General features: G+C 50.1%; 1 protein-coding gene across 2 annotated transcripts in view; it reads left to right on the forward strand.

The window, feature by feature from the left end:
• The first annotated feature begins 5,093 nt into the window (after nucleotides 1-5,093).
• Nucleotides 5,094-13,789, forward strand: part of SMAD3 (SMAD family member 3) — a 152,124-nt gene continuing 143,428 nt past the window's right edge. Inside the window, exon 1 of one of the 2 annotated variants that reach the window (XM_017498677.2) lies at nucleotides 5,094-5,856. In XM_017498677.2, coding sequence (XP_017354166.1) covers nucleotides 5,651-5,856 — 206 coding nt within the window. In that variant the 5' untranslated portion in view covers nucleotides 5,094-5,650. The remainder of the gene's footprint in view (nucleotides 5,857-13,789) is intronic. The other variant, XM_017498678.2, reaches the window with a different exon arrangement.

The raw sequence follows: 13,789 nt of genomic DNA on the forward strand, positions 1-13,789 counted from the left end.
TTTTTTTTGAGATGGAGTCTTGCTCTTGTCACCCAGGCTGGAGTACAATGGCACAATCTCTGCTCACTGCACCTTCCGCCTCCTGGGTTCAAGTGATTCTCTTGCCTCAGCCTCCCAAGTAGCTGGAATTACGGGCACCCACCACCACGCCCAGGTAATTTTTGTATTTTTAGTAGAGATGGGGTTTTGCCATGTTGGCCAGGCTGGTCTACAACTCCTGGCCTCATGATCTGCCCACCTTGGCCTCCCAAAGTGTTGGGATTACAGGCGTAAGCCACCATGCCTGGCCCATTTCCTTCCTTTTAAAGCTGAATAGTATTCCATTGCATGGCTACACTGCATCTTTTTCTTCCATCGATCCACTGATGGACACTTGAGTTGCTTCTACCTTTTGGCTGTTGTGAACAATGCTGCTATGAACATGGGTATGAAAATACCTGAGTCCCTGTTTTCAATTCTTTTGGGTATATACCAGAAATAGAATTGCTGGATCATACGGCAATTCCGCTCAATTTTTTGAGAAACCACCATAAGCCATATCATCCTCTTCAGAGGCAGCACTCCTTCACACCTTTACCAGCAATGTGCCAGGATTCTAATTTCTTCACATCCTTCCCCACATGTTATTAAATAGCCATCCTGGCCGGGCGCGGCAGCTCACGTCTGTAATCCCAGCACCTTGGGAGGCTGAGGCAGGTGGATTACTCCTGAGGTCAGGAGTTCAAGACTAGCCTGGCCAACATGGTGAAAGCCTGTCTCTACTAAAAATGCAAAAAAAATTAGCCAGGTGTGGTGGCACGCGCCTGTAATTCCAGCTACTTGAGAGGCTGAGGCAGGAGAATTGCTTGAACCTGGGAGGCAGAGGTTGCAGTGAGCTAAGATTGTGCCGCTGCACCCCAGCCTGGGTGACAGAGCGAAACTCTGTCTCAAAAAATAAATAAAAATAAATAAATAAGTCATCCTAATGGCTATGAAGTGGTTCAATGTGTATCTTTTTATTTGTATAACTTCTTTCAAGTGTATGTAATTATTTTGTGTATATGTAATTTGTTTTACATAGTAGCATTATGCTATTCATTTCCCTCTGTGTCTTACTATTTTCACTGGAAATTGTGTTTAAGATTGATACATTGGTTTTGTGTACATGGGATTCATTGCTTCTCACTTTTGCATAGCACTTTATGGTGTGCATGAATCACATCCATGTATATTGAGAACCTCCTAAGTTCTTGTGCCAACCTTCTATATGAGTGATTGAATCTGGTTCCATACAGCAACCCTAAGAAGGTGTTGTAATTACCACATTTCATGGATGAGAAAACTGACACACATAGAGTTAGGGAACGTGCCCAGAGTCACATAGCCCCAAGTCGTAGAGGTAGAAGTGTAACCCAGGTCATTCTGGTGCCACAGAAGAGCTCACTCGGGTAAGGTGTTACAAAGAGCTACAGCTAGAGATCTGACTTTAGACAGGGGCCCTCTCTTAGGCAAGGGCCCTCTGATGAAAGTTCTAGTCCTGATTTGGCTGCTTATCATCTTAGTGCAAATCACCTTCCTTCATAGACATCACTTTCTGTGTAAAATGAAGACAATTTTAATACTTTTTCTAGATTCATTACATGTTGATTAAATACCCTTTAGCTAAAGGGAAAAATAATCAGAATTGAAGTCAGGCGTTTGTTTCTTTCATGTATTTGGAGTGGTCCACCTGGGAGTCACTCCAAATACATCAAAACCCTCTGGTGAACTGTTCACAACGTGAACTGTTCATAGCACGGACTATTCCCAGGGAAACAGAGTGGCTGTCTCTGCTTCCATCCCACCTCTCCTGAACTTTGCACTTACCATGATGAAATGTGTTTCCCTTCCAAGGACAACCTCTGCAAAAGCAGGCCTGGCTGTGCCCCAGGAGACCAGGTGTCAGAACAGAGTTGTATCCATCCAAAGCGGCCCACCCATTCACTGCCCAAAGTCAAGATCAAGAGAGCATGCAGGGTCCTCTCAGCACTGAGAAGAATCAGTTCCTCAGCCCTCCTCCTCCAACGCTTCTCGTGGAGAAACAGGCTGGAGGAGAAAGAACTAGCCCAGAAATGGCACTTATTAGACTTGCAGGTGGGTCCAGCACTCTTTCTGCGTGCACAGCTGTTCTTGTTACATGGATGCTAGCAGGGGAGGCACAGGGAAGCCTGGTTCCGCCACCCTAACTAGCTGGCTGCCTAGTTATTTCCTTCCCTCTGGAAAATGAGAGGGCTGACTGAGGGCCCCTTCTAATGCCATGATTTTAGAGGGCGAAGCACCTGTCCAGGTCCTTCCACTCCATGTAATCCTCAGATCTCTCTGAGGCTCTTCCTCCGCAGTGCAGATCGCCTTCTTTCATCAGGCATTGCTCTCTGTGTAACATAAGGGACTTTAACTAGAGGAGGACAATTACAGTGCTCTTTCTGGATTCACCACTGCACAGTAAGAACCACCTGCTCCATTCTTACAGCGGAGAGAACAGACGCTGGTCAAGGGGAAGAAGAGAAACAGCCAGAATTGGAAGCCAGGCCAGTCACAGGTGGACACTGAGCCTCTTTTACTTTCTCTGGCTACCTCTCAACGGTTGGAGTTGTTCAGGTCAAGAGGAACATTTTACCGGAAGATGATGACTGCAAGGCCCCTTTCTGCCCATCTTTGCCCACTCAGTCACATCTTCCCCACCAGCACTCTTTGGGGCTTCTCTAGGCTGTGAACGCCTTGAGGACCTTCGTCTTTTATTTTGGAAGTTCTGGAACTGAGCAGGAGGGCTGCAGCATAGAGCTGAGCTCCTTCCACCACTTTTCATGGCATTAACAACGCAAACCTTTTCACCTGAGTTTCCCACAGCCTCCTAGGGAAGCTACCTCTAGCCCATTTTACAGGTGAGCAAAGAGTCCTTGCAGTGTTACCATAGTTGCCCACATAGAGAACTATTTTACAAAGAGCTCGATCAGTGATATCATCTTTGCCTTCCGTGACCCAGGCGGCTGGGTACGGTGTCAAGATCGGAGACTGAGGCTTCAGCAAAGTATTAGGTTCAAATTCCAGCGCTGCCACTTGGAACCCTGAGTAAGTAATGCAATCTCTGTGCCTCGGGAGAGTCATCTGTATACGTGAGGCTCAGGAACTTCTACTCACCAACCATTGTTAAGATTGAATCAGAGGGCAGCAGGCGGGTTACCTGGAATGAAGAAAGCAGTCAATAAATGTAGATTGTGTCATCCTTGTCTCTCTTGAGGGATGGGAATAAAAGAGTGTAACCTATGACCACAGCAGCAGCGCGTTAACAGGAGGACCAGCCAGGAACGGAAGCCACGTTGTCAAACCCCAGTTGGGGTTCAGGGATTCTTTCCAGGCGGGTACTTAGGAAGAGACGAGGGTGAGGCGCACAGTGCCCTCAGCAGCAGCAGCAGCCACAGACTGCCTTGTGGGAGGCGGTTCTCTGGGCCAACAAGGCAAGGGCCCCTGCCGCTTCTGGCCTTATTTTGTGGATTGCGCCACACCTCACAGGGCTTTTTAACTCCCCACTCACTTGAAGGTTTGCAGATAATTTAAAAAAAAAAAAAAAAGGCCAGGCGCAGTGGCTCCAGCCTGTAATCCCAGCACTTTGGGAGGCCAAGGCGGGTGGATCACGAGGTCAAGAGATCGAGACCATCCTGGTCAACATGGTGAAACCCCGTCTCTACTAAAACTACAAAAAATTAGCTGGGCATGGTGGCGTGTGCCTGTAGTCCCAGCTACTCAGGAGGCTGAGGCAGGAGAATTGCCTGAACCCAGGAGGCGGAGGTTGCGGTGAGCGGAGATCGCGCCATTGCACTCCAGCCTGGGTAACAAGAGCGAAACTCCGTCTCAAAATAAAATAAAATAAAATAAAAAATACAAAGCGGGGGTAGGGGGTGGGGGATTCCTGCTGTTAACAACAAACAAAGGACTTAGACACTGGCTAGTCTGATGTGGGAGGCGGCAGCAAGAAAAAGGCCCAGGGTCCCGGAGTAGCTCCTGAAAGTCACCAAGGGGCCTGCGGGCAGACGCCCCTGAAATCTTTTGGTGGGGAGAAAAGACCGGATCTCCCCAACCTGTCAGTTAGTTTGTTGCTGTTTCGCTTTTTTTTTTTTTTTTTTTTTTTGAATACATAAACTCCCGAATACTCCTGTCTTGCCTCACTTTTTTGTGAGTTCATTGCTTTGGAAACAAAACTCTCTTGCATTTATTGGGTGTCAAATTTCCGATCTTTCTCTATCAGGAGATCCAGCAACACCCGGTTATGTAAATTTCTTCCAAAGATAAATTTGAAAGCATCCCCATTCATTCCTTTAAGAATTCAACAGATGTCTTTGAGGCCTATTTTCTGCCGGGTACTCGCTTCACAAGGCTTAAGGGACCCCAGGCTCCAGCCACTGTCGAGGTTGTCACTGAGATCCCCAACTCTCCACTTCTGAGGACCCACTTCTCCCCACCTCCCTCCTCCGCACACGTTCCCGAGGCCCTCAGCCGGTGTGATCTCACCGAGGAGAGAATAAAAACAGCCCCCGGGCGCCGGAGCCGGCCAAGGGCCTTGACGGGGATCAGCGAGCGCGGGGCCAAGTGCGCGCCCCAACTTCCTGGGCCCGGGCCTTCCGCGCGCCCCCTCTCGGGCTAGGGTCCCCTCCAGGGTGCACTCCCGCTGGGACAGCGCTTGCTTGCTGCGAGTCCAACCCTCTCCGGCCCGCAACTCCAATCGAGCTGCCGGAGTGTGGGCTCCGAGAGCGAACGCCAAGGGCCGCGCTCAGCCCTCCCTTCTCGCCGCGCCTTTCCCAAGACTTCCTCCCCACGCCCGCCCGACTTCAGGTCGGGGCCGCGCGGGATTCCGCGCGCTCCAGCCAGGGCTGCTGCAGCCCGGGTCGCCCACGTGGGCGTGCTGGGCGTGGGGAGGTGGCGAGGTGGCCGGACGGCCGGGAGCCCTTCCCGGAGCAGGGGGCGGGCAGGGCGCCAGCGCGAGGAGGCGGCGGGGCGCGGGGGAGGAGGCGGGGAGCCCCGGCGGCGAGGGGGCGGTGACAGCGCTAGGAAAGGAGGCTGCACGCGGATTTGCATGAAACACAGACTGGGAGCGGGCGGGAGCGGGAGCGGGAGCGCGGCGGACGCCCCGGGCCGGCCCAGCCAGCGAGCGAGCGAGCCGCGAGCCGGGAGGAGGAGGGCTGCGAGGCGGCGAGCGGCAGAGGCGGAGGGAGCTGCTCATCAAAGCTAGCGCGGCGAGCGAAGTTTGGCCGGGGGTTGGACTTTCCTTCCCGGAGGCGGCACCCAAACAGCTACCCCGTGCGGAAACCCAAACTTCTGCTGCCACTCGGAGTCTCGCGGCCGCCGCCTCCGCCCCGCGTTCGGGGCCTTCCCGACCCGGCGCCGCTGCCGTCCGCCCACCCGCCTGGCCGCCCTTTTCCCCGCCGTGGGAGCCGCTCCGGGCTCAGAGCGGCGCGCCGAACCCCGCAGGCTGCAGCGCGGCGGCCCGGCCCGGCGCCCCGGCAACTTCGCTGAGAGTTGAAGCGAAGTTTGGGTGGCCGAGGCCGGCCCGGGCAGAGCTCCCCTCTGCGCCCCCGGCGTCCCGCCTAGTACAGCCCCGCCGGGGGCGCTCCTCGCCGCCCGCGCGCCCTCCCCAGCCATGTCGTCCATCCTGCCTTTCACTCCCCCGATCGTGAAGCGCCTGCTGGGCTGGAAGAAGGGCGAGCAGAACGGGCAGGAGGAGAAATGGTGCGAGAAGGCGGTCAAGAGCCTGGTCAAGAAGCTCAAGAAGACGGGGCAGCTGGACGAGCTGGAGAAGGCCATCACCACGCAGAACGTCAACACCAAGTGCATCACCATCCCCAGGTGGGGGCCCGCCCGGGGGACCCGGGGGCAAGCAGCCCAGCCGCCCGGCACTGCGGGGCCGACCCAGTGGGGTTGGAGGTGGGAAGAGGGAGAGAGACTGTGTGCGTGCGTGTGTGTGAGAGTGGGGAGCGAGAGCAGGGGTAGGAAGGGGGTGGGGGGACCCCAAACAAAACCATCTCAGCATTTGCAAAGATCAGAGCCCGAGGCTTCCACGCGGCACTCTCGCTTCCAGACCTCACATTCCCTTTCCACCTCCGGGAGGGGAGAGCCGGTTGCTGCGGGACTCGGCCGCCCCCACCCAGGGGAGCTGGGGCTGGAAGTTGAGGCCCGCTTTGTTCGGCTCCGCGGGCCGGAGCCCCTCCTCCGCCGCCGCCTCCCGCCCCCGCGGCCCGCGCTCGTGGAGCTGGTGGTGTCTCTGCGTTTCTTTTCTTCAGTCCGGTCTCCCCACTTCTTTCCTCTACAGGAATGCGGTCCGTACAGCTGGGGCTGTGGGTGAGGAGCGGGAGCCTCGTGATTGACAGATTCCTTCTTCGTTCTTTCTTTGCCTTCGGGATTAGCATTTTTATCGAGTATTTTTAGACTCGGTTGTGCCAGTCTCCCGCCCCCTGTACACGCACGCACTTTGGTTGCAGTGCAAATGCTCTGACTTCCAAATGGGAGAGACAAGTGGCAGAAAATAGGGTCTTCTCCCTCACTTCCCACCCCTCATCCCGACTCATTTGCCCTCTTTTCAGTCCAAGAGATTTTGAGTCCGTGCAGAACGAGGGAGAGGGGCGGGCTGGAGCCGGGCAGATAACAAAACACACCCCAAAGTGGGCCTCGCATCGGCCCTCGCATTCCTGTAGAGCTCTCCTTCCCAAAGCGCTCTGCCATCTGTCTGGATCTCCTTTATCCTTCCCGTCGCGCGCTAGCTAGGTCGGGCGGGAGCCCACAGATGGCTGATAGAAGGGGTCAGTGACTTCAGTCCCCCAGGGGCTTCCTTAGCTTAGCTGTGCCTGGCTGAGAATTGGGGGTGGAGGTACCTTGGCCTCCTGTCTCTGCCTCTCAGCCGTCTTTGATTCTGAACCAGGGGAGAGGGTGCGTGTGTTGGGGGGTGGCTGTTTTGGAGGTCCTAGGCTGCAGAGGAATGAATAGAGAGCACCAGGGACTGTCAGCCACGAAGGGTTGTCATCCCTGCTCCGGAGCCAGGGTGGACTCCGTCCTTGGCCACCTGCTTGGGGCAGTGGTACAAGGTCTGCCAGGCGAGTCAGGCAGGCACAAAGCAACATCTGTCTGCGGGAACTCAGGGCAGGCTTCCCCTGGAAATAAATGCCACATATGGTGGGAGTGCGGACTTAAAAAAAAATCTTTTTTCACTGGGTGGATCCAGTCAATAAAGGGGGAGGGAAGGCGGTGTGCTGTCTGGGGAAGTTTCTGGGCGTGTGATTGGGAGCCAGAATTGACTTCAGAGGAGGTGGTGTGGTGTGATGTGATGGTCAGAGAGACCCGGGGTTTGGTTCCAGCTCTGGTTCTTAATTCTTCTGTATTTCTTCGGTGCGGGTGGAGAGGGTAGAGTGGGTGAGTATCCTACTTCTCTGTCTGGGGAGGGGTCTGCGAAACCTACCTTGTCCGTATCTGCCTTGGTGCATTGAAGACAAACGCTTCATGCATTGAAAAAGAAAAAAGAAGTGGTATTAATTGTAAAACAGGCAGCCGTGAACAGTGTTTCACAGTTTACAAAGCACTTTCACATGGTTTTCTGAGGTCCTCAGAAAAAGCAAGCAGGCAGCCAGCCAAGCCCTGGAAAGTAGATAAGGTTGGTAGGCCTAAGATTATCACATTTTTAAAGTTGAGAAAACTTTAGAAGAGAGAGGTGCAAAGGCTTGGGTAGTAGACACGGGCTTCTGACCGCATGTGCTCTTTCTGCTGCCCCATGCTGCTTTCTACTTTGAAGATCTGAATACATTCTTTGCTGAATGCTAAAGCTCTGTTAGCTTGGCGAGGGCCCTGTGGATCTTTGTATGTGCGGTTGCTCCTTTATCTTTGGGCTGCTGACGGCTTGGCGGAGAGGCCTTGCTTTCCCTCGCTTTGGTAGGAGTTTGTCCTCTGTGAGGCCATACCTTTGGCCTGCCTTTTCCTCTTCTAAAGTCCTGCTGAGACTTTGGAAGGCTAAGACAGATGCACGTTTTGGATGCTTCTGAGAGTTCAAGTGACCCTGCCCTGTGGCCTTCTCGTGACTTTGTTAGGACTGAGGCATCCTTCTGCCTGCCTGGATAGGACCTAATGCAAAAGGACATTTTTTTTTTCATCTTTTTTCGCAAGTTAGGGAAACCCAGTTGCTTGGGTGGATCCAGACAAAATGGATTTTCATCCTCGGATTTTGTGCCCACGCCTCTGGGTCACCTTGTGTCCCCTGGCAACAGCTGCCGCTGTTTTGGTCGTGGGCAGAAAACTAAAGGCCACATCTTGGGGAGGTGGCTGGCTGGCTTGGCCTTCTGCTGATGATATCGTGTGCTGAGCCCCATAGGTTGCAGCGTTGATTGTCAAATGGTCTGCTTTCACCACACTGCCTTTTAGTTTGGAAAGTGGAGAAAGGAAAGTGTTTAACTTAGTCATCCCCCTGTGTGGGTGGGGGTTGGTCACTGGGTGCTTAAAAACACTCTGCAAGATCTGGACTCTGGGGTTTAAGGAGCCCTCAGTCTAAGGAGATTATGCCAAGCGTGTTTTGGCTAATATATAATCATGAGCTGCAACAGCAACATTTGGCAATTAAAGCTGTATACTAGGGACTTCCAGACCGCAGGCTGGCTGCTTCTCTCTGACACCAGCTCTAACGTGTTTCAATTTCGGGGCGGGGGGAGTGCTGGAGTGATGCACACTTGTCAATATCAAGACAGTAAAAGAGATTGGTGCGGAGGAAGTGGTAAGAGCTTCATTTAGATACACTAACAAAGGGGCTGTCAGGCTGCTCTGATGTCTGGCAGGATTGGCAGGATATACACATGTTTTATAACAGCCTCTCATGCCCCACCTGCGTGAGCACCTGAGGAAAGCTGCAAGTCTCTTCCTCGCTAGTTTATAAGAATGGAAGCCTTCAGAAGCGTTTGCCACTGAATGAGAGACGGTGTGAGAGCGTTGTATCAGGAATAGCACACTTAAAACTTAATTTTCTGGTGGACACTGGTAGCTCGTGCTTCCATGGGGGAATCCATGCCTTGGCCTAGTTGCTGAGAGATAGAGCAAGGTTAAGGCACTGCTTGTTTGGAAGGGAAAATGGGCTTTCTGGTGTCAGAGCACCCAGTCCCGTGGAAAACGGGAGAATCGAAGGGAACACTAGGTCTGGCACACAGCATCTGCTCCCTCCCTGTGAATCTGATCTTTTACTGTAGTGCCCTCCTGTTATCTCCTTGAATTTCGCCAGAATACTCTCACCTTAAGGAGGAAGGATAAAGATCCTAATCTTTATTTATTTATTTTTGAGTTGGAGTCTGGCTCTGTCTCCCATGCTGGAGTGCAGTGGCACGATCTCAGCTCACTGCAACCTCTGCCTCCTGGGTTCAAGTGATTCTCCTGCCTCAGCCTCCCAGGTAGCCGGGACTATAGGTGTGTGCCACCACGCCTGGCTAATGTTTTATGTTTTTAGTAGAGACGGGGTTTCACTGTGTCAGCCAGGATGGTCTTGATCTCCTGACCTCATGATCTGCCTGCCTCAGCCTCCCAAAGTGCTAGGATTACAGGCATGAGCCACTGTGCCCAGCCAAAGATCCTAATCTTTCACATTCCTTTTTCAAATTTCTGGGGATAGACCTACTACCAAGGCCGTAGAGCTCTCCCTCTTCTCTCAGCTGCAGCTAGAGCACCAAGCCGGTGTGGCCCATTGGAAGCAAGCCGCCTTCCAGCTGCTAGGGAGGTAGTCCATTGTCTCTTTGCTCTTGTTAACTTGGGCCGAGAAGAGGAGGGGCCTGCAGGGCAATTCGGTAGCTGAGGAGGAGTCTGACTCAGCTGCATCTGAACCTAGGGCCACTTGATGTTCCCTGGGAACATTTAGAACCTGCTTGCACCTGGGAGTTGAGTGTTTGCAGATGACTCCTCTGTTGATAATTGCCAGTCAAATGTTACAGGGCTGGATTTTATTGATTTATTGGTATGTATGGGACCCCTCCCATGTCTGAGTCCATTTTTTAGGTACGAGAGGAGGATGTAGAGACACACTTGAAAAGTTCGCCGCCTGTGAGAAGCTTACACATCAGTAAGGGAAACATTAATAGAGCATTATCTGAGTACCTAGCTGCTCTTTCTCATTCCCAGCTACCTGTAGAAATATGAGATCTAGTATGGATGATTTTTTGGAGGGTGCGTTGGTATGCCTTTTAAATATTATATAAGTCACTAGGCTAGAAAATCAAATCATGACAGCCATCTGTTTTCTCTGGAAAAAAAAAATACAAGATTCAGGTCTTATCTACCGTTTTACTACCTGCATGGATTTGGGAATCCACTTAAGTGTCACAGCTTTTATGTCTGCCCCTGTAAAGTCAGGATGAGATAAGTCCTGTGGAAGTGTTTTGTGAACCAGAGAACTTGACAGGTATGTTACCTTTAGCCTTCCTTCTGCATTCATTCATTATTCAATCATTCGGTCCTTTACTGAGCACGTGCTAAGATGACCACAGCAGGGTCCCAGTACTATTCCAAGTTTTAGAACGCAGCTCCCTGTCTAGAGCGGGAGACAGACTTACCCAAAGGTAGAGGGGCGTGAGCTATAGCTGAGGAATATGCTAAGTGCCCAGCAGTGTGGAAACAGTTAATTCTGTAGGAGGGAGATGTAGACAGGAGGAGAACCCGTGAGAGGTGGAAGACCTCTCATGGGAACAAGAGTTATCCCAGGGAAGTTTTTGGACTGCAATATGATGTTGGGAACTTTTTGGTACTTGGGGTTAGTTCCCTACAAGAATGAGGACGTCGTTATCTTCTGTCTTTTACTAAACTGAGCGCTGCTCTAAATATGTTACTTTGTACCTGGCACTGAACGGCTGTTGACTTGGGCGCTGTATTTTAGTCCACTATAGAGCGTTTTCTCTTTGAAGTAAAAATGTAATTTAGTACTGCAAACCTAACATTCAGGCTTCCTTAGTGGAAACAGGGACTTTAGATGTATCAGCTCAGAATATGACAGGGAATGTTGATAAAAAGTGGACAACTTGCAGATGGCTGTTTTGAAATTCAAAGCTTCGGTATGACCTAGCTTCTCGTTTCTCTGGTTAACACTTGCTGAGAATAAATCTCAGACGCCTGAGCTTCTGAATGAGCATGGGCGCTTTTAGTGGTATATTTTTAAAAAAGTCTTTGCAAGGATGAAGTTTTAAATGACAATATTAATAACAGAAAAAATCTGTGAATACAGTCGCATTTAATCCTGATGAGAAATGAAAGAAGTTGATGGAATTGAGAGAATTTGCTTCAGCTTATCACATCAGGAACCCAATTAAATGAGTTAAAAAATAAATATTGGTTTAATAATGTAAACGTGATTGCTATATTATTATAATGGAAATAAAATTCACACGATTTAATGAACTGAGCAACCATTAATTTTTACTTGTTAATTTATTAGGAGATTTTAATGCCATTTGATACGCGGAAGAGCCGTTATTCTGTGTGAGCTCCTTAATGAAATAGGACCAAGCAGGGCTTGCTTTAAATGGAAATCAGACTTCATTCCCGTTAACCTTATTCTCCCACCTTCATCCACGTGTCCTTCAGCTTCCTGTGATTGCAGTGACGTTCTCTAAGGCTGGAATGCTGCTTGCTTAATCAGCAAGTCTCATGAATAGTCCTAATTGACTTTTGCCCTTTTCTCCTTTGCTGTAGTGACTGATTAAAACAAAAGCAAAACTAAAAAAAGACTCCATTCCCTTCCCCAAATCCACATCTCATAGTGCTGGTTGGCTGGCAAGAGGACTTCCCAAGAAGGCTGCTCGTGATGGCAGCCTGCTGAACGCCCGGGGGTGGGGGGTTCACCAGCCATGTGCACGCGTGAATGGCTGGAGCAGTGCTGGGTGGGCTAGGTCCCCGCTAAGGAGGGCTATGACCTTCTGTCGGTCTCTGAGAGTGCCTGAGCCCTGGAGCCTTCAGTCTTCCCATCTTCAAGCACAATGTTTCCTGCAAATGGTGGGCAGCTGCCATCCTAAACCTGCCCTACAGAAGTTTGGTTTCTAATTTTATTCTAGTCCAAGTTTCAGCACAGAGACAATTCCAAGAGAGCTTGTCGGGTTCATTTTTATGCCTTCCTTGAATGCTCCTACCAGGTGTTAATTTCTGTGCCAGGTAATGGTGACAAAATAGTGAATAGGGCAGGTACTATCCCTGGTGTTCTGCAGCTTCTAGTCCACTGGCTGTGAAACACAGGTTCTTTGGAATTGTAAGAATGCTGTATGTGTTCACTCTTTAGCTAATTTGTAAATACTGTTTTCTTGGTGCCAAACAAACCAAATCCCCCAAGCTCTGTAGTGCATTGACTCTCGACAAGGATCTCTCTCACTCTCTGTGTATAACATTATCCTTTGTTTCGACTTAATTAACAGCTTGAGAAATAGCAAATCTATAGCACGAGTCATGCTATCCACTGCTGGTTATCTAAGGCCCTTGCTGTAAACAGCAGCCTGCCACAGTGGCAACTGCTGTAGAATGTTTTGACAGAGACTCAGTTTAAAACGAAAACACAGTAGAAGCCTATTAATTAAGTCTGTTCAGCTAACTCTGGACTAGGCGAAAGTTTGTTTAGCAAGGACTTTTCGCCCCATAAATTCTGTCAAAGCAAAATTACTGATAAACAAGGGTTTGAGGATTATTTTGGAGGCAGGAGTCAGCAGCCCTGGGTGGGTTCTAGACCTGACTCTGTTTCTGATTAGCTGTGAGACCTGGGACAAGCCACTTCTTTGGGCCTCAAATAGTCTCAACTGGAAAATAGGCTAGATGAGCTCTATTGGAGGGCCTTTTTGGAATTGGTTTTCATACAAGTGTTTTGTTTTATTTATTTATTTATTTTTGAGGTGGGGTTTTGTTTTTGTTGCCTAGGGTGGAGTGTAATGGTGCAGTCTCTGCTCACTGCAACCTCTGCCTTCCAGGTTCAAGCAATGGTCCTGCCTCAGCCTTCTGAGTAGCTGGGATTATAGGTGCTCGCCACCACACCTGGATCATTTTGTATTTTTAGTGGGGACCAGTTTCAGCATGTTGGCCAGGCTGGTCTTGAACTCCTGGCTTCAAATGATCTGCCCGCCTTGGCCTCCATTCAAAGTGTTGGGATTACAGGTGTGAGCCTCTGTGCCTGGCCACATACAAGCATTTTAGAAGCTTCCAGTTGCACGAATCTAGTTGATCAGTGAATCACAGATCTTTCTTAATTATTAATGTTCCAAGACTCTATCACCCTGGTGTCAATTTACATAAGTAAAAATAATAAAATTATAATTCAGCCTTTAATTTAGGTGATTTCCCTCCCCCTTCCTTGCCTCTTCCTTACTCTGTCAGCCGAAATCAGTGAAATTTAACTACAAAGAAATACAAAAATAATGCTAAGATGAAGACGTGGAGCTGTGCCTCTTGAGATGCAGTGAACAGTTTTTCTTCTTTTGTTGCTATTTTTGGGTATTCTAAGAACAGGAAGTTTACTTAAACTAATGACCACCGATGCCTAAAAATGGTTAAATGGAAGAGGTAGGCATTATAGAGGATACCTGTGGAAAATGTTTGCTCATATGTCAGAGTTGACCCAGGAAGCGTCCTTTATTTATTTCCAAGCATCTACACTCGATTGCGTAAGCACGAGCCTTTTGTTAGGCAGCGTGGAAGTTGCAAGTTTAAACTCCAGTGAGGAAATGAAGAGTGAGTTTCCTCCTCAATAGTTCTTCTTCAGTATCACATGGCTCTCCCAGCTTATATTTGGCAGGCTTTT

Source organism: Cebus imitator, unplaced genomic scaffold, assembly GCF_001604975.1.
Source record: "Cebus imitator isolate Cc_AM_T3 unplaced genomic scaffold, Cebus_imitator-1.0 Scaffold248, whole genome shotgun sequence".
Lineage (NCBI taxonomy): Eukaryota > Metazoa > Chordata > Mammalia > Primates > Cebidae > Cebus > Cebus imitator.